The 21,077-nt window shown below is 35.5% G+C and overlaps 2 protein-coding genes across 2 annotated transcripts in view; both read left to right on the forward strand.

Moving 5' to 3' along the window:
* The window catches only part of LOC132733236 (nonsense-mediated mRNA decay factor SMG5-like), a 42,527-nt gene that overhangs the window by 6,081 nt on the left and 15,369 nt on the right, over nt 1-21,077 (forward strand). The window contains exons 2-19 of the mRNA XM_060719836.1: nt 26-124; nt 662-785; nt 1,588-1,744; nt 2,181-2,282; nt 2,961-3,050; nt 3,548-3,626; nt 4,478-4,606; nt 5,289-5,357; nt 13,042-13,229; nt 13,587-13,730; nt 14,469-14,611; nt 15,272-15,380; nt 17,058-17,561; nt 18,171-18,242; nt 18,310-18,331; nt 19,099-19,237; nt 20,014-20,089; nt 20,731-20,903. Coding sequence (XP_060575819.1) covers nt 26-124; nt 662-785; nt 1,588-1,744; nt 2,181-2,282; nt 2,961-3,050; nt 3,548-3,626; nt 4,478-4,606; nt 5,289-5,357; nt 13,042-13,229; nt 13,587-13,730; nt 14,469-14,611; nt 15,272-15,380; nt 17,058-17,561; nt 18,171-18,242; nt 18,310-18,331; nt 19,099-19,237; nt 20,014-20,089; nt 20,731-20,903 — 2,419 coding nt within the window. The remainder of the gene's footprint in view (nt 1-25; nt 125-661; nt 786-1,587; nt 1,745-2,180; nt 2,283-2,960; nt 3,051-3,547; nt 3,627-4,477; nt 4,607-5,288; nt 5,358-13,041; nt 13,230-13,586; nt 13,731-14,468; nt 14,612-15,271; nt 15,381-17,057; nt 17,562-18,170; nt 18,243-18,309; nt 18,332-19,098; nt 19,238-20,013; nt 20,090-20,730; nt 20,904-21,077) is intronic.
* LOC132733240 (uncharacterized) lies at nt 5,485-12,019 on the forward strand. Its single transcript, XM_060719843.1, has 2 exons — nt 5,485-5,856; nt 9,393-12,019. Exons 1-2 carry the CDS (start codon nt 5,721-5,723, stop codon nt 9,944-9,946), a joined length of 690 nt encoding a protein of 229 aa, XP_060575826.1. The 5' UTR covers nt 5,485-5,720; the 3' UTR covers nt 9,947-12,019.

A 21,077-nucleotide genomic window follows, 5' to 3' on the forward strand; every position in this document is an offset into this window, starting at 1 on the left:
ATTTCATATATTTTTTATGATTTAGGGCTGCTGTTGATGCTGTGAGAAAACTTGATGAAGGTCTTAAAAAGAAGAGAGCATACAGGGAGGTCTTTCACCAAGATGCTGTTGGCCTCCGCTACAAGTATATTCTTGCTGTCTTACATTAAATCTGAAATAAATTTGCTGCATACTAAGATTTGATTGTCTGATATCTGTACATGTTTATCCATTTACATTTATGTACAACTGATGATGAAAAATTGTATTAATCTATTTAATGACCCTGTTATTTCCAGATAGATTTATTAGGTCATTTTCTCACGGAACTAGGTCATTTTCTCACTGAACTTCTTTCTTGTGCTCCTTCTTAGAGGTGGAAGGCATACAGATTTGCCCTTGTGTGTCTGTACCTGTCCAGTGTCCATACTGTTAAAAGAATGGTATGGGGGAGGAGGGGGGCACACATGGTCTGTGGACACATTTCTAGGTTAAATGATATTTGTTATGTTCAGAAAACTCTGCTGAAACATCTTCTAGAATTAAAGATCTTCAAGATTTTTTTTTAAATTTTGAACCTATTATGAATAATTAAGGCACAATTAAGGCACAGTTAGACCAGCTGCATTAAAGGTTTTTCCTGGACATGCTAAAATTGTGTGTATTGAATTTGTGATTTCAGGCTAAGAGAATATTGTGAGCGTTTGATGTTCTACAATCCATTGTATTATGGTAGAAAGGCCGAGGAGGTACTGTGGAGGAAGGTCTTCTATGAAATCATTCAGCTAATTAAAAAGAATAGAAGGGTAAAATTATATTTTGTTCACAAGAATTTAACAAAACATGCCATTATAATTACAAAATGTATGTTTTCAAAATAATATGTTAGTCATGTCTTATATAATCAAGTATGTGAATGTAAAGAACTTTTAGCACATTTTGTATGTAGTCATGTTATGCTTGAAATAACTTTCTCTCCTAAATACCTTGGGATAATTGTGATAAAACAATACAGGAATAATCCAGGTTCTACTTGGTTAGCTGAACAAAATGGCCACCAGTACTGAAAAAGAAGAAAAAAACTTTTATAAACAAATTTACAACATAGTTAAGTATCTTTGATCCCGACGCAAATATTGAAACTCAAAGAGAATGTATCTTGGGTGATCATTTACAAAATGATTCAAATCATTACAAACTGCTGAACAAGATGGCCAATATTTCTGAATGTAGAAATAAGCTTTTAAAGAGATTCTTTTCCTCATCTGCTGGGTATATTTCATTGAAACCCAACAGGAATGATCTATGGGTTGTAGCTGCTTTACAATAAAGATTGACTTTAACTTTAAAGGTCAAGTGATTTATGCGTCAGACTAGTAATCTTAGGACTGCTGACCGGGTGGGTTCAAACCCTGTCAGAGGCAAGCCGTTGTTTCCTTGAGCAAGAAACTTAACATTCATTGCTTAGTACTGTTTGGTTGCAGGAACGGATTTGAGAGTGTTCCAATTAGCTTATACCTTCCAACACAATCAAACTAAAATAAATTTGTATAAACTAAAAGTTCATACACAAGTAACATTTGTAATATCATTTTGTGTTGTTTTCAGCATGTACGTGTGGGCAGTTCATTAGAGACAGCATACAGGACACATCTATCATCAGCGTGTGGTTACTACTATCATCTCTTGTTCCGGCTACAGCGAGACTTCAACCTTAAACTCGAAACTAGAATCGATTTTCCACTGCTACCTGACAATAACCCAGGTAAATCATTTGTTTGTGTTAAGGTACATTATGTAAGAGCATTTTGGTGGTTAGTTATCGCAGAAATTCTCTAATCTGTAGTTGTCTGTCTGTCTGTCTGTCAGTTGCAACATTAACTGTATCTGTAATCTACTTAACAAATTGACCATTTGAGAAAGACTGCTCCGCCATTGTGATCATGTGATATGCATGTAGTAAAACTAACAAATACTAATCATGGACCTTGCTATCTGGCCAAGGTCAAGGTCAATATATCACTTGACTTTTATAAAATACGCATAAGTATGTAAAATATGCTACAGTGATAGCCATGAAGAAGGGTCATATGTGTCCTATGGGCATATTTTAAGTTTTGAATGTTAATATATTAATTGTTTATTTTTTCTTTTGCATAATATATCAGTTAAATGCATATATACTGCTTTTAACAATGTAGGTAGATTTTCAAAGACAACAAGACGTAAAGAAGTGACACCTGCTATGCATGAATGGGCAATGAAATCGGTACACCGATGCTTGATATGTCTTGGAGATATTGGTAAAATTTTATATTTTATTTACATTAGTAAGATTGATAGATTGGTAGAGATAGCTTGAAGTCTAGATGTTTTATTGAAGTCTAAGGACAATGTTATTGAAAGAATGACTATAATGACGACAAGTTTCTATTCCACATGTGGTTTATACTATAGAATCACTGTGGGTTCAAATCTTGTCACAAACTTTGAATTCATTTGTACAAGGAAGCTATCTGGCTTGTTTACTGAAGGTTGGTGGTTCTACTCAGGTGCGTGCTTGAGTCTGAGGTAATGCATGAAGGAGCTTTTGAGGTTTTTCTCCACCAGTAAGACTGGAAAGTTGCTTTATGACCTTTACAGTATTGAAGTGACTTAAAACTCCAACAAAACAAATGACTAAAAAAAGATTCTGTAAGGAATTGGTATCAAGATGAAATCACAAGGATAATGTCAAATTAATTGCAGGTTATGTTTTACTAAACCTGATTAGTATTGTTTGTAAATAAAGCGATTTACAAACTATTTATCATAAAAGTTACTCAATTAGTTTGGTATAAAAAGTTATTTGCAGCATTTAACAAAGTTTATACAATATATATTTCTACCCTGAACAATTCATTAAAATAATTGTTTTTAAACTTATTGAGTTAAATTGGTATATAAAATTATCCTATCTAGTCTTTGTTGTTGTCTTCCAGCTCGTTATCAGCAAGATTTTGATTCAGGCATGAGTGGTTCAGCGGCTGAGAGGTTTTATCAACAGGCGCTTATGCTGGCACCTGAGATGGGTATGTTGTCATAGTTTATTGTCTGTTGTTTATACGTCTACTTTTATACTTAAGCATTCTATTCTTTGGATTTAATTAAATTATGATAATTGCCTTGTTAAATCTATTAAGGCTTTTAAATCAGAAAAAAATCTTTTCCAAAGAAATTAAATATTGTATTCAGAAATGCTTCATGTACTTAAAATTTATAAAAATGAATGTATAACTGATTAAAAGTTACAAAATCGCATACACACAGTAACATTTCAAGCAATTTCCTACTGAACCCTAAACATGCATAATATCCTACATGGACTTGACCATATTTGAATTTGGGCGAAAAAATTCATCATTTTTAAGGAAAATTTATCGAAGTATATAATGACTAAATACTGAACAGTGCAGACCATAAGCTGAGGGCTCAGATGTGCTGGCTGATCTTGGTCTGCACTGGTCGAAGGGGTGTAGATTCAGCTGGCGAAAAGTCAAACTAACTGATAATTTTAAATTTTTTACAGGGATGGCTCATAATCAGCTTGGAACATTGGCATCATCACGCTACTTTAACTGTGAGGCAGCTTACCACTACATACGATGGTGAGATACCTTTACTGATACTTATTAAATAAAACACTGTTTTCCTGATGAAGTAATTCAAACTGTTCTTAAAATTTATCAATATCATGTTGTCCCTTTAATTAAAAAGTTGACTGAGTCTTTTTATTGATCAATAGTAGATTTGATCATTTTTAGGATGGGAAATTAAGAAAATATGTCACATTATTGTTAAAATAATATATACAGATATTTATAAACAGAAGGGCCACATTAATGGATTGGAAAAAATGGACTACTTACTTCATATCGCTTAAAATGAGGCAAGTGCTTAGTACTCTTTATATGCTCATTGTCTGTAGTTTTAGTGCTAGTTGCTTCCCCTGAAATATGCATGGGAAGAGTACTGTATAAGGCTATAAAATTTGCTGGTTCTTTATTTTGCGTTCTTTCTGAAATAAAAGATCAAAGGTCAAGGGAGAGCAACGTTCAAAGAATACAGTCACTGACAAGATTAAGCCACATATGCTCTCCCTTGACCTTTGATCTTTTATAAAGGGTTATTTTGTATGTGTCTTAATTTTGGACTTCACTTCAACTCACACAGATTCTGCTGAACATAGTTTGTGCAAGGCAAAGTTAGATCTGGCTTAGCAATTACCATGAGAGCCAAATATAAGTCCACAATCAAGCTGGTCGCAGACCCATCATGTTGGTTTTGTCGTGACGCGGCTCATATATACTATTTGTCCTATCAAAATATACTCATGTAACTGTATACTATAAAAAAAAAGTTATAACGTTGTTACAATGACCCATTTAAATGTTTATTTTAACAATACAGCAGTGTCTTAAAACATAAAAATATGTTAAATTCATCTTGTTTAATACAGTATGGCATGTGATGTCCCATTTGAAGGTGCCGAGGGCAATCTGCAGAGATTATTTGAGAAAAACCAAAAACGTTTTACTGATTTGAAAACTGACTCAGGCAAACAATCAAATACTCCAAAAGAACAATGGTATGTATGTTACATTGGTCATGATACATTCATGTCATTGATTCATTTTAAGGCATATAAACACATGACGTTGTTGTTAATAATTCAGTTTAAAGGATATCAGCTATATATTGGTTACAGAGATCAACAAAATACATTGATGTTATAGATTTGGTGTAAGGGATATCTACAAAACATCAATGTAACTGTTTTTAGTTTTATCAACCAGTGTTTTTTTTCTCCTGTATTTTACAGCCGAATAAAGGCTGTTTCCCCTAGCACAAAGTAGGTATATTTTCCCCTAAAAATGCTAATATTTCCCCTAAAATGTCATGTGCACATTCTTCACTTAACAGCAGCTGACTTATATCAGCTAGAAGACAGAATGCTTTTCCTATAGATAGCCTTTGCTATGTACCATGCATGTTAAGTTGAATTGAAATTCTCAGTTGTTAGAATTTGATTATTTATTGCACTATATTTCCCCCTTCAGAAAGCCGCAGGTTGTTTTGAAAATTGAAAAGAAAAAGCACTAAAAGCAATCAACACATCAATATATCACTGATTAAGTTTAATGGATATCAACAAAACATTAATATCTTTGATTCAATATATAGGTAATCAACATTATATAATTAATTGTATGCTATAATTACATGTAGATGCATTAGCTATAATAAGATAGTATTTCTGTTTATTTTAGCTACCAGGACCTGAAAGCCTTCTTCGTGAGGTTTCTACAGCTGCTTAAAGTCCTGTATGATGTTCCAATGTAAGTACTATAATTTGTTATAATTGCTTGATATACTATAGAAAAATTAGTCTCAAAGAAATTGATAAAATGTTAATAGTCCTGATATACCAATTCAAACATTGAATTTCTGTAACACATCTTGCTTTGAAGAAAAATAATCAAGATTAATTCTTAATATTAATCTACTTTATTATGGCTCAGTGACATGTCCATAACCTATAAAGCATTTTAGTCTGGCCTTAAGTACACGCCCAAAATCTCGCGCCGGGAGAAGTAAGTCATTATGACGTATCAAGTCATATATAAAGGCGATCATTTCGGTATTCGCCCTCTTTTTCTCGACAAAGCAGTAAGCAAAAAACGTTAAAAAATAAAATCGACATGCCAGGGCGTGGTAGAGGTGCACGAGGCAGAAGGCGAACAAGGAATGCTAGCCATGGAGCAGAAGACAGCCAGCAGCAACAGCCTAAAAGACAAAGGGTCTCTTTTGATAACAACGAGGACAACGTGGATAGAGGTGAGTCGCATTCAGTTATTGATTTTGAACAAATTTTACGGGCATCTGACATCCTTCCACGTGGCGGCCACGTGGCATCAACTTCGTCTGCTTGTACATCAGATAGGCTATGCAGTGATGAGAATATCACTCGCCGCTCTACCGAAATTAGTTACGATAATGTAAATAATACAGAATTACAGGTTCAAAACAATGTTTCAAATGTCATTTCACCTCATCCTGTTGAATTACTTAGGCAAACTAGCGACGAAATCGCTATGCACGTACCTTCGTCTTTAAAACAACGTATTTGCAAAGGCGAATATATTAATTTGTCTTTATTGTTAAAGGGTGCGGTGGAGTTGGCCGATTATAATAGCGTTGGCACATTATATATTTCCAATACTGGTAAAATTGAGTCACGACAAAATGAAAGCAAAGATGACATAAATTCTATAGAAAGATGGACTGACGCATTCATCATATTTATGGACATTTATCTTTCGGCTCATCCGCTTAAAATTCACGAGCTACTGCAATATTTTTTCATTATAAGAGAATGCGCATCAGTCCATGGTGGTACTTTCTGGAAAACTTACGACCAACAATTTAGAAGCCGACAGGCAATAACACCTGTATCATGGTCTTATATTAACCATGATTTATGGTTACGTTGTATGCCCCTTCGTGGAGAACAGAAAAATCATCCACAATTACTAAATTTCGAACAGAAAAAACAGTCACGACCACAAAATATCTGCATTGACTTTAATAGAGGCCAATGCAAATGGCCGAATTGCAAGTATACACACGCATGTTATAGTTGTAACAAGGGACATCCATTTGTTAACTGCGTCCCTAATTCAAGGAAAAATTCCTTCAGTGCAAATGACACGAACAGCGGGCAATTCAGTCCCCAACCTCGTGCGGCAGAAACGGACTCATTTCACGGCAAAACACGTGGATCCTTTCGCCGCACAATGCCCTATACAAGACCGCATAGGAGCTACTATAGACGTTAATAACGGACATATCTACGATATTGCTTATTCGCCAGTTAAAATTCCAAGTTTACAACAGTGGTTGATTAACTATGATTCTTCGGATGTTAAAATACTGTTAATGGGTTTCAAACATGGTTTTCGTCTAAATTACGAGGGCCCAAGGGAACCACGGCTTTGTAAAAACCTAAAATCCGTGACCCAATACCCTGATATAGCGCAACAAAAAATAGAAAAAGAAATAAAGGCAGGCAGAGTTGCCGGTCCTTTTAATTACCTCCCTTTAATTAACCTTAAAGTCTCGCCGATCGGAATTGTCCCAAAGAAAACAATAGGGGACTTTCGATTGATTCATCATTTATCCTATCCGGAAGGTTCGTCTGTTAATGACTTCATTGATCCAAAATTATGTTCAGTTAAATACACGGAATTTGATGAGGCAATACACATGGTTCAAGATCTAGGTCAAAATTGTTACTTATTTAAAATGGATATTAAAAATGCGTTCAGACTGCTTCCTGTTCATCCAGACGATTTTGAACTACTGGGCTTTATGTTTAACGGCAGTTATTATTTTGACAAATGCTTACCCTTCGGCTGCTGCATTTCACCTAGTCTGTTCGAAAAATTTTCAACATTCTTGGAATACATTATTAAACGCAGAATTCCGAATAAGAAATTACTTCATTATCTCGATGATTTTTTAGGAGGAGACACTTCCATTGAAAGCTGTAAAAATAACATGAAAATTTTCTCGGAAAGTATGCAGGAAATCGGAGTTCCGCTAGCAGACGAGAAATCCGAAGGCCCGTGTCAAGTATTAGTATATTTAGGTCTTGAACTAAATTCCAGGCAAATGTTAGTCCGAATTCCGGGGGAAAAAATACAGGAAGTAGTTGAAAAAATTCTCGCGACCCTAACAAAAAAGTCGGTAAAATTAAAAAATATACAGTCATTAATAGGTTCCCTTAATTTTTGTTGCCGGGCTATTGTAGTAGGCAGACCTTTTTGTAGGCGTTTAATTGACGCCACATGCGGGGTTAAACGCTCTTACCATCATATCAGAGTAACAAATGAAATGAAATGTGATCTGAAAATATGGCTTGAATTTTTTAAGCATTATAACGGTATTTCAATGTTTCATGATCGATTTTGGATCTCTAACGATGATGAACAATTATTTACGGATAGCTCGGGCGGTATAGGCTTCGGTATTTGGTTTAAGGGACATTGGTGCCAATGTAAATGGCCAATTTCGTGGAAAGAAAATAGTTTGACAAAAGATATTACGCTTTTGGAACTTTTTCCAATTGTTATCGCTACAGTCCTTTTCGGCTCAAAAATTAAAAACAAGAAAGTACGCTTTAATTGCGATAATCAATCGGTGGTGTGCATTTTAAACACGATGACTTCGAAGTCTCCCCTTATATTATCCTTAGTTAGGATACTAACCATGCAATGCTTAAGGCACAATTGCTTGATAAAAGCGTCTCATATCGCTGGGTCAAAAAATAATATTGCCGATGCACTCTCTCGATTTCAGAACCAAAAGTTCAGAGAGCTAGCTCCACAAGCGGACACAACCATGACTCCAATGCCGGACCATCTATGGAATATATTCAGCTTAGATCTAGACAACTGGTATACACGGGGATTTCCTCTAACACTCGATTAGCATACAATACAGCAATTAATACTTTCAATTCATTCAGAGGGTTATATAAGCTTCAATCCGTATGGCCCATACCGCTACAGCATATAATGTGGTTTGTTACCTACTGCTTTGAAAAACTCTACTCACCGAGAACAATTACTACGTATATCTCGGGTTTATCGTTTCATCATAAAATAAATGGATGGTACAATATTAGCGACGTATTTTTGATACGTAAGATTCTTGAAGGTTGCCGCAGAGCCAGACCATCTATTGACAAGAGGGCTCCAATTACACTTTTAATGTTACATGCAATCTGTAATGTTTTACACGCTGTTACAAATAATGAGTTTGAAAACCGTCTTTTTAAGACTATGTTTACGCTAGCATATTTTGGCCTTTTTAGAATAAGCGAATTGGTTGCGACTCGGACAACGAATAGAGCAGTCGGGTTTTCCGAGGTCAAAATAGCAAATGACAAGAAGTCTGTTTTCATTACTTTAACAGTTTATAAGAATAATCAGTACGGGAAGCCAGTAACGCTAAAGATACCGTGCGAGGCAGATATTTCTATATGCCCAGTCTGTAGTTTACGCTCCTATCTAGCTGTTAGACCAGATATAAACGGACAATTCTTTATTCATATGAATGGCACCCCTGTAACTCGCTATCAATTTTCTGCGGTGCTTCAAAAGAGTTTATCTCGAACAAAATTTGGGTCAGAAAAATATAAAAGCCATAGCTTTAGAATTGGTAGGGCTACTCAACTAGCTTCGTCTGGGCTGCCGGAAACGGAAATAATGAAGTTGGGCCGTTGGAACTCGACAGCTTATTTAACTTATATAAGAGTAAACACACAAAATTAGAATATTATTTATAGGGCACTTATCATTTCATTCCAGATATTTGGTTTCTTGGGGATTCATTACCATATTGGGCCGGCGTCAGAGCGCAGTTTAGAAATACACCCAATCTAAGTCTTCCCGACGGACATAGCATTGCTTGGTGGGGCATTCGAGGATTGGGATGGGAAGATTTCATTCATTGTGTCCAACTACCTGTGGTTTTTCGAACACCGCCAAAGGTTGTATTTTTTCATTTAGGCGGCAATGACCTTACTAAGCATTCATTACGCTTCATATTTAAAATGGTGCAGGAAAGCATCCAATATATTACATCCGCTTTTCCCGACTCTGAATTCGTCTGGGTCGATATTTTGCAGCGTATTGATTGGGGTGTTGGAAATGACGAAAAACGTCTTATAGAAAAGAAAAGAAAACGCGTAAACCAATTTGGGCGCAAAATAATTAGGCTAACAAAAAACCATCATTGTATACGTTTCGATATCGACGAAAGTACACCGGGATTTTTTAGGAGCGATGGCGTTCATCTATCCGACGTCGGCCTTGATATGTACATTGACACAATCCGGGAAACTTTATTGAAAATATTGTAATAAGAATTTTGGGGAAATAAATAATAATTTATTCTGTGGCGGAAAATTCTTTTCTTAGGTGCGACCAGGAGTCACTTGCTACAATTTGCTAGTGTCTTTCATACAGGGAGATAAAAAATTCACATTGCATACCTATGGTCGTGGAATATTCCATAGTGGTTGTCTGTGGGTAGACTGCGATCTGTAGGATTCAAAATTACTTATTTGGTTTAAATGGGCCTTCAAGAACTGGCCAGATAGCTATGACTAGGCGTTCTTTGATGAGCTCTAATTTTGTTAGGCCTATCTTATGTTAAGCACTGTATAACTATGTTGCACTGGTGGTTATATCAGGTACTGCGGAGTACCTTGCTTGCTGGTTATATTAGGTACGGCGGAGTACCTTGCTTGCTGGTTATATTGGGTACGGCGGAGTACCTTGGCTACTGGTTATATTAGGTACAGCGGAGTACCTTGGCTGCCGGTTATATTAGGTACGGCGGAGTACCATGTTTGCTGGTTATATTGGGTACGGCGGTGTACCTTCTTAGCATACTATATATATCGCCAGGCGGCGGCTATCATTACAAAATAATAGTGCAATAGGGGTAGGGATCTATTTGGGCGTACGGCATATCGCTCCTGGTCGCACCTTTTATCTCCTATAGTGGTAGTCTGTAGGTAGATCAATTTAATCTTCATTAGTGGTTGTCTGATGAAGATTCATCGCGCTGTCATGACCGATTCCGCCATTTTTCACAAACCAACTGAAAATACTTAATAATATGTTTTTATTGATGAAATGTCTGATGACGTGCCTCGTTACATAAATAGAATATAAACAGTTTGTTGTTGTTTGTTTGTTAACTATAAACTACTGAGTCCTAGAATAATCAAGATTAATTCTTAATATTAATCTACTTTATTATGGCTCAGTGACATGTCCATAACCTATAAAGCATTTTAGTCTGGCCTTAAGTACACGCCCAAAATCTCGCGCCGGGAGAAGTAAGTCATTATGACGTATCAAGTCATATATAAAGGCGATCATTTCGGTATTCGCCCTCTTTTTCTCGACAAAGCAGTAAGCAAAAAACCCACCCACCGCACCCAGAAGTATCATGTTATCTGTTTTCATATCTTAGTATTTGATGTTTTATGAAATTGTTGAAGTCCAAATGGTGCTGCTTAGCTTTTATATTTCAGTATGTTTCTGGCTGTAACTGCGCCCGTACTGCTGACTTTAGGGAGGCACGCTAAACGTTAAATGGACGAATATACACAATGAACAGCCATGCCGGAGTTCCATAGCAGCATTCACCGGACTGATTGTACTAACGACTTGTGTAAAACTATCCTAGACAAGGATCAACAATGTTTACTATTTGTACATATGTGTTTATTAACAATATACGCCGGGATTCAAGAATGAACAAACAATTTGAACAAAGTGCAGCACCCTTTGGTCGGAGAGTACTAACGACTTTGTTAATTATAATTGTGTAAAATCGAGCGTGTTAAACCATCCTAGACAAGGATAAACAGTTTATTTCAATACATATGTGTTTAATTACAAACTTAAGTTGGAGACAGGCATATATATTAACAGCGTTTACAAAACAATAGTTTTCATACTTTATTTATTGTTATGACAGCGGAAAATTCTTTTCTTAGGTGCGACCAGGAGTCACTTGCTACAATTTGCTAGTGTCTTTCATACAGGGAGATAAAAAATTCACATTGCATACCTATGGTCGTGGAATATTCCATAGTGGTTGTCTGTGGGTAGACTGCGATCTGTAGGATTCAAAATTACTTATTTGGTTTAAATGGGCCTTCAAGAACTGGCCAGATAGCTATGACTAGGCGTTCTTTGATGAGCTCTAATTTTGTTAGGCCTATCTTATGTTAAGCACTGTATAACTATGTTGCACTGGTGGTTATATCAGGTACTGCGGAGTACCTTGCTTGCTGGTTATATTAGGTACGGCGGAGTACCTTGCTTGCTGGTTATATTGGGTACGGCGGAGTACCTTGGCTACTGGTTATATTAGGTACAGCGGAGTACCTTGGCTGCTGGTTATATTAGGTACGGCGGAGTACCTTGTTTGCTGGTTATATTGGGTACGGCGGTGTACCTTCTTAGCATACTATATATATCGCCAGGCGGCGGCTATCATTACAAAATAATAGTGCAATAGGGGTAGGGATCTATTTGGGCGTACGGCATATCGCTCCTGGTCGCACCTTTTATCTCCTATAGTGGTAGTCTGTAGGTAGATCAATTTAATCTTCATTAGTGGTTGTCTGATGAAGATTCATCGCGCTGTCATGACCGATTCCGCCATTTTTCACAAACCAACTGAAAATACTTAATAATATGTTTTTATTGATGAAATGTCTGATGACGTGCCTCGTTACATAAATAGAATATAAACAGTTTGTTGTTGTTTGTTTGTTAACTATAAACTACTGAGTCCTAGAATAATATGTATGTACTTAAAAAAAGAACACCAAAATACAAAATCTACTGGATGATAGTGAGACAAATTCACAGTACTAAATAGGTCACTGTCAGTTGACATTATTTTGGCTGAAAACTGAAAAAAGTGTTTGGTTATTTTAACCTCAAAACCTTTTAAAAGATATCACCATTTGTTACATACATATGCATGTATTGAGTTATTGCGCCAATATTAGCATCACATTTAGCATGGCGTGCCTTTTTATATGTTATTATATTGACATCATTATATGAGTTGACTTCCGATTATCAAAAATTAAACAACATTATTGAAGAACCAGTGCAATCTTTGTTTATTTAGTGTTTACACAACACCATTGCTGGTAACATTATATGAGCCGCGTCACGACAAAACCGACATAATGAGTTTGCGACCAGCATGGATCCAGACCAGCCTGCTCATCCGCGCAGTCTGATCAGGATCCATGCTGTTCGCTATCAGTTTTTCTACTTGATATATGGATGTAAGCGAACAGCATGGATCCTGATCAGACTGCGCGGAGGCTGGTCTGGATCCATGCTGGTCGCAAACCCATTTTGTTGGTTTTGTCGTGACACGTCTCATATATTGTGAACTGTTCTTACTTTGCAGTAGTGATACGACAGAAATCCAGGAATGTTGTCAGACCACTCTACAAAGCTTTAATCACTGTATGTTCTACGAGCCTGTCAGTTACAGTGATGACCTCTCCGAGGAGAACATTCACTACATGGAAGATGATATTGTCTTCAAGATTGTTGTTATTTGTATAGCTACTGTCTATATATTACAGAAGAGAGGTATGTAGAGCAAAAAAAAAATAAATTTTAGTGTATATAGTTACTATCTATTTCACAAAGTTTAATGACCTCCTTTGACATTGCATCATTTATATATAGTTTTATATACACAGCTGCTGTCAATTTATGAAGAAAGTTCACTTTGATAAACTTTGTGAAATAGGTAGTTATTAATTAATTGTTCCCAGAGTGGTTTCTAAATTTCAGTGGTATGGCAACTAAAAATGTGTCACATATGATAATTTGTTCTTACACAGTCCAATAAAAAAAGTTTGTTTTTTCATCGGACATGTAAAATATTTAGGTTTAAATTGTGCACAATTTTTGTTTGTAATTTGTTTATTTCTTACATTGTAGGTTCTCGGAAAGTAACTGCAGCTATAGCATTTCTGTTGGCACTCTTCTCCCATATTCTAAATCATGTTGTCATACGACTTCAAGGAGCTTTATATGAAAAGGAAAATCCAAATAAAATATTACAGTCAAACACCCAACGTTACAGTGAGTACATGTAAAATTATCAATATTCTTACAGTGAGTACATGTAAAATTATCAATATTCTTACAGTGAGTACATGTAAAATTATCAATATTCTTAAAAAATTTATTGTAAATACTTTTAAAATTATCATTATTTCTTGAATACTATTTAATTGAAAGATAATAATTGCCTCAATATACAAATAATACATGAATGAACTTTTAATGGTTTGTCTTAGTTTAAAGTGTTAACTTAACATATACGGTTTATCCCAATTGTAATCAACGTTTCTGGCTGCACTAATAGTTAACAAATGTTAAATGTTTTATTTTGAGGATTGAATGTTCCTGAAATATGTGTGGCTGGAAATCTGATGTCTTCGTTGAACAGTGAAGCTGAAAATTTTCCTTACTGCGATTAACATGGACAGTATGACTTGAAAATCACCAAAATTTGGTCTCATAATGTGAACTGCTCATTACTAAGTAATAAAGTGTTTTTTTTCATGGTCAAATGAGCATAATGGTTTTGCGAATAGCATGGATCCAGACCAGCCTGCGCTTCTGCGCAGTCTGAACAGGATCCATGCTGTTCGCTTACAAACTCTATAACAAGTAGAGAAACCGATAGCGAACAGCATGGATCCTGATCAGACTGCGCGGATGCGCAGGCTGGTCTGGATCCATGCTGGTCGCAAACGCATTATGTTGGTTTTGTCATGACACGGCTCAAATTTATTTATTTTATTACTTTTACAGATGAACTTAATGGGGAGGATTCCGAGAGTGATAAAAGTTCATCTCTAACTGATACCTCATCATTGAAGAATGGTCATGTTAAACGTGGTAATTTTATTCCAAATCAAAACAGTGATGGGGAAAATAAACCTCAGCTACCAAAGGTATGTTAAATGTGAACTATCTGATATTTTTCATGCTTGAAGAAGCATATTAGGTCTGTAGTTTGTCCTTTCATCAATCGTAATATGTTTATTTATTGACTGATGTCTTAGATATTTGGTGTGTAGGTACCTTTCATAGACAAATTTTGTATAGCCAGCTACAGAGAAGTGGTGCAATTTTATCCAAAGTTTATAGGAATGATAAGTATCAAGTTCAGTTGGGCTTACCATCAGCATTTCCCAGTTCAATAATTTTTGTCAGGTTTATGGCTCATTAAATATTTTAATTTTTTATTTTTTGTCAAGACTACTTCTCGTATTCTATTAATGCAATTTGAGTGAGACTGCAGCAGGAGTGATCAGTAGTGAGGCTATATTATTTTGTTGACATCAAGGAATATCCATCATTGGTTACTGACATACTTGTTTTCATTGTGAATTAAGTGAACAGATAGAGTAAATTTATAAATTGCAAAGTATTTTTCTGTGTCCTATCCATTTTAATCAATGACAAAAATTGATGATATATCCAAACACTAAACTTCAATAACTTAACAATAAGTCTATTACAGAAATTCATCAGGATAAAGTCTTAAGAAATTTTGATGATAACTAATTGTTATTCTTGTGTTTATCCTGAACATTTGTATCTATATTTAGAAACAGAAGAAATCCAAAGTTAGAAATTTACGTCGTCGTAGACCTCGTTCCTCTAAAGCAGTAGTCAGTGATGATTCTGATCTCTCGGATATTTCCGACCTTAGTGAAGGTATGTATCCTTTTAACTCATTTAAACATAACATACATGGATGCTTCAGTGTTGTTATACGTTTCTGGTCCTTCGAGACCATTGAAAATTGAGTACCGCTCAAGCTGTGAGGGGGCTTGAGGGATGTTGCACATTTTCGTTATCCTTCATGTACAGAGTCAATCAAACCGAGTCTGCAATTTTCATGTAATTTTGTTGTGATAAATGCTGGTCCTGAATCAGTTTCATAATTTTGTGTCCTTAACATTACACATACATTTTTAGCTCGACTTTTCTATGAAAAGGGGAGCTATCCTACTCGCCCCGGCGTCGGCGTTAGCGTTGGCGTCACACCTTGGTTAAGTTTTTCGTACCACCCCACTTTATTTCAGAAGTATTACAAGTATGGCTTTGAAACTTACCATACTTGTTCACCATCATAACCTCCATCTACAGACAAGAGTACATAACTCTGTCAAGGTTTTTGACAGAATTATGGCCCTTTTTTGACTTAGAAAGTGTATTGAGCTTGGTTAAGTTTTTTGTACCACCTCACTTTATTTCAAAACCATTGGAGGTATTGCTTTGAAACTGACCATACTTGTTTACCATCACGACCTTCATCAACAGACAAGAGGACATAACTCTGTCAAGGTTTTTGACAGAATTATGCCCCTTTTTGACTTAGAAAATACATTGAATATGGGTAAAATCCACTTATTGCCTTAACCCTTTGAGATATTGCTTTGAAACTTTTAATGCTATTTCACATCATTACCCCCATCTGTACGCAAGAGAAGGTAACTCTGTCAAGGATTTGTTTTAAAAATTAAGGCCTTTTATCGACTTAGAATCTTGGTTAAGTTTTTAGTACCAGTCCACTTTTTGACTGAACTGTTTGAGATATTAATTTGAAAGTTGGAATACTTGTTTACCATCATGGTCCCAAAACATGGGCAGGAGAAGGTAATTCTGTTAAGGATTTTATTTGAATTATGGCCCTTTTTGACTTAGAAACTCAGTTAAGATTTTCATTCTTGTCCACTTGTTGACTTAACCATTTGAGATATTACTTTGGAAGTTGGAGTTCTTATGTGCCATCATGAGACCTATCTGTAAGCAAGAGAAGATAACTCTGTGAAAATGTTTCTTGATTTGTACTTAGAAATTCCTAGTTAAAGTCTTGTGTGCCCTTAACTGTCAAAGTTTTGTTTTATAGGCAAGCACTAAAAAAGTCGAGCGCGCTGTCCTTCTGACAGCTCTTGTTGTATTCCTGGTAAATAGAGTAAATATAGACAGTATGTCTAATTTGAATACATTAACAACTTGTGGTTCAGGTAAATTTCAAGGGGCAAATGTTCCAGTTACTAGTTGAGAAAAGGACCTGTACACTACAAAAAACACTGCAGGATCACAGGCATGAATTATGATTTGCTTAATTATGACCCATAAATTAAACAAAGAAATATTGTTGAACACATATAATAAGGGTTTAACACAGACAATAAAATTTAAAAAATTTATCACTGGGAAGTATTTCAATGAAGAAAAAACTCAAATATATTTGTAACTTTTTGATAGGATGCAAACTCTGTTTTGTAACTTCTAACTTCTCATAGCTAACTTATTTCATTGATATTCAAATACATTGGCATGCACTGAATTAACACTTGGCATTAAAATTTTCTTTATATTCAGGTGGTGATGAACTGAGAGACGATCTGTCTGACGAGTCAGAAGAAGAACCTCTTGGTTTCTATGACGATTCAGACTCAGACATGTCTGACTCCTTTATGAAGAGTCAAGAACTTGACCCAGGTTTTGCCACAAACCCAGATGCTGAAAATACCAACAGTGCCATTGAATCTACAATCAATAAACAAAACACAGACTTTCTGCCGCCCGTTTTTCAGAGCTCAGAACAAAGTAAAATCTGGTCAGATATTACGAGAACCGATAGCTTGGCTACATTTTCATCAGAATTATTTTCATCTTCCGTGCCTTTTCTCGGAGGGGCTTTAAAACTATCTCAACAGACAGATGGTGTGGATAGCGATGTTATTCAGGGCCGGAAACAAGTGCCTGTACCACCTGGTTTTGCTGCATCTTCGGAAGCGAAACACGTGGAAGAAATATCTCAGAAACTTGCCAACTTTGTGATAGAAACTGACACTGAGACTTCAATAACAGCAACAGAAGCAGGTAGGCAAGGCTGTTTAGTTAATGTAAAATATTATTTCTATAAAAGACTGAAATCCAAAAGATTCAGTACATTATATTTTTACATACTGTTTACAGATTATAGTGTTCGGGATTTTAAATATTGAGACAATAATGGACACAAAGACAAGATGCTCATGTGACAATAATTTTGTTTTTTCTTCCATCATGTTCTCAATTTTGGAAGTTGCAACTTGAAGTGTAGTACCTTTTTAAAACTTTTCAATAGGTTTTAAAGGGGAGTCCGTGGCCGAGTGGTTAAGGTCGTTTGGATTCTTTCCTGTGAGGAAGCTATCCAGCTAGCTTATGGAACGTCGGTGGTTCTACTCAGGTGCCCGTTCGTGCCAGAAATAATGCACGGAAGGGCACCTGAGGTCTTCCTCCACCAGTAAAGCTGGAACGTCGCGATATGACCTATACTGTGTCAATGTGATGTAAAACCCAAAACAAACAAACACATAGGTTTTGTAGATGTACTAGCCCATTTATCATACATGATAAGGAATGTAACTTCCAAGCTTGTTATTAATACTAATAAAAATTATGACATTGTCATAGAAACTGTATCAGTATATTTTGTCGTACTTTCAGAGTTTTCAGGAGAGTCGGATGAGAAGATGGTGCCGGTGATGTTAGCAGTAGCGAGGAAAATGATAAAATCAGGTATACCCAAAATACAAATACATTTTAAAATTCACGGATGCTTATATAACTACAATTAAAATGAAAGAAAGAGGACAGCGCAAACTTTGGTTAGATTCTTTAGGGGACTCAGATTTCTCTTTCTAGCCCCTTTTCAATGGAACCAAAATTGAACCTTTCCAATGTCTCTTTACAAGTTGCTGTAGGCCAGCTATCATGCTATAACAGTATTTTATATCAATATTCTTCTGATATACTACTAAACACAGTTGTTTAATAAATGTTGATTGTTAAAATTTGAAGGAAAAAAAAATCAACCTTTTTCTATAGTATGTCAAAATTGTTAAATTAATGAATTGAATTTTCCCGTAAAATATGAACCGAAGCAAAATAAGTAATATTTTGTAAGATTGAGTATTTTAACCTTAAAATATTTTCACCAACATGTTAACCTTAAAACATATACACCAAACTGTTACCTTGAAATATATTCACCAAAATGTTAACCTTAAAACATATTCACCAAAGTGTTAACTTTAAAATATATTCACCAGAATGTCAACTTTAAAAATATTTTCACCTAAACATTTACCTTTAAATGTTTCCACCAACATATTAACTTTAAAATATATTCAGCAGAATGTCAACTTTAAGATATTTTCACCTTAACATTTACCTTTAAATGTTTCCACCAACATATTAACTATAAAATATTTTCACCAGAATATTAACCTTTAGATATTTTCAACAAAGTGTCAACCTTAAAATATTTTCACCAAAATGTTAACCTTAAAATATTTTCACCAAAATGTTAACCTTAAAATATTTTCACCAACATACCTTAGAATATTTTAAATGGGTGATTTTTTACATATAGGTCTTCAGAGGAGGAAAAAGAGGCGGTGCATCAGCAGAATGTGGTCAATGTGATACAGGGGGAGGGGCTTCTCTCAGTCATTAAGGTGATGTGTGATTGGATGATGTGTAACTCCTCAGTAATCATGACATGTGCTCAGGTAAGAATATATAATGGTTACAAAAGCTAGACAAGTTGAATAATGAATCTGCATAACTTCTAGTTTATGATCCAGTCTGCCTGCTCTGCTTGATAGAGAAAGCATCAGAATTGTAATTCAGGGGTTGCTGGTTCGGTCCTAGGGAAAGGTGAAATTTCTCCATGACAAATGATCTCAGACATTGAGTCTAATAGTGATTTATCTTTAACCTCATATTCAGAAATCATGAGGGATAAGTGATCAGTCAGTTGTTAAGAAATTGGCAGTAACTGGTTAGTTAGTTAGTTAGTTATTCAGGAAAACTGGTTAGGTGTATAGAGTTTGCATGAAAATATTAGCCATATCATATAAAGGAAAAGGGAGCTGTGGCCTAGAGGTTAAAATGTCTACCTCTAAACCAAGTGATTAAAGGTTAAAGCCGTACAAACATGTTTCCACATATGACACATGTACTAGTTGGTGCCAGGATGTAGAATCAAAAGTGATTAATGTAAGTTACAAAACTTTATAATATAATTGAGCTGCATCACGACAAAACCAACATAATGGGTTTGCGACATGCATGAATCCAGACCAGCCTGCGCATCCGCGCAGTCTGATCAGGATCCATGCTGTTCGCTATCAGTTTCTCTACTTGTTATAGGGTTTGTAAGTGAACAGCATGGATCCTGATCAGACTCCGCGGATGCGCAGGCTGGTCTAGAGCCATGCTAGTCACAAATTATGTTGGTTTTGTCATGACGCGGCTCAATTATGTTCGTTATATTATATTCCAGAGTTCCCAGTCTGTCTGGTGTAGATTATCTGTACTGCTGAATTTTTTGCCTCATGAATCATCATTCCTATCTCATGGTATGTATATTAATTGATGATTAAGTTTTTTTGATTTTTTTTATATAAATATTACGCTTTTCTTTTTTCATCTCATATGGTTGATGGTTCAATTATTTACTTGTTTAAATCTAGAAGTATTTCGAAAATGGCACAAATAGCTTCTTATTTTAGCCAGAAAGGTTCAAGACTTGAAAGCTGGAGACCAGTTCTTATTATAGCCCTATGCAAATATGTTCAGGACTGGTAGGCCAAAGGTCAGTTTATATTTCTTGCTACGGAGAACGGCTCCGGACTTGTATGGCAAAGGATACTATAGTTCAAGGACTGGTCATAACAAAATGGCTGGATTGTGTGTTATGCTATTGTGTCTGTGGGTGACATCTCTGAACCTTCAATATAAAATTGGGCAATTTAGCTTACTGCAGGAAGTAGACCTTAAAAAAATGATGTGAGAGTGTTGATTTTAAGTACAGAAAAGAAAATTTCTGAAGAAGACTCAAGTCAAAAGCTAAAAAAAGCGTTTTTTGTTTGTTTTTTGTTGTTGTTTTTTTTACAGATTATATATGATATCAAAGTACGCAAATCAGGTAAGATAAGTTTATTATTGGTCAAATATTGATTTGAAACCTTGATTTCATCATCAGAAATTCTATTTTTAGATCAGTGCTGGCAGGATGAATTGCGGTCAGTCTTAAAGGAGTCAAAGTCTGGAGACTGGAAACAGAAAATACCTTTACGTGAAGACATAAATCTAACAAAATTTCCACCTCTAAAACATGTACAAGAAGAGCTTGACAGAAAAATGAACGTGAAACTCACCGACTTACAGGAGGTGTGTATACTGACTTTATATTTGATACTAACCATGCTAAAGATTTTAAGTGAACTTGTCTGTCTTTCAATATGGACATAGCCATTTATTTATTTTAGGGAGAATTTCAAATATGCTTCCACTGATAGGCAAACATTGCAGACCATGATAAGATGGTATGGAATGTGCTGTCTG

The sequence above is a fragment of the Ruditapes philippinarum genome, unplaced genomic scaffold, assembly GCF_026571515.1.
Source record: "Ruditapes philippinarum isolate M1 unplaced genomic scaffold, ASM2657151v2 ctg2232_1_1_1_1, whole genome shotgun sequence".
Taxonomy (NCBI): domain Eukaryota; kingdom Metazoa; phylum Mollusca; class Bivalvia; order Venerida; family Veneridae; genus Ruditapes; species Ruditapes philippinarum.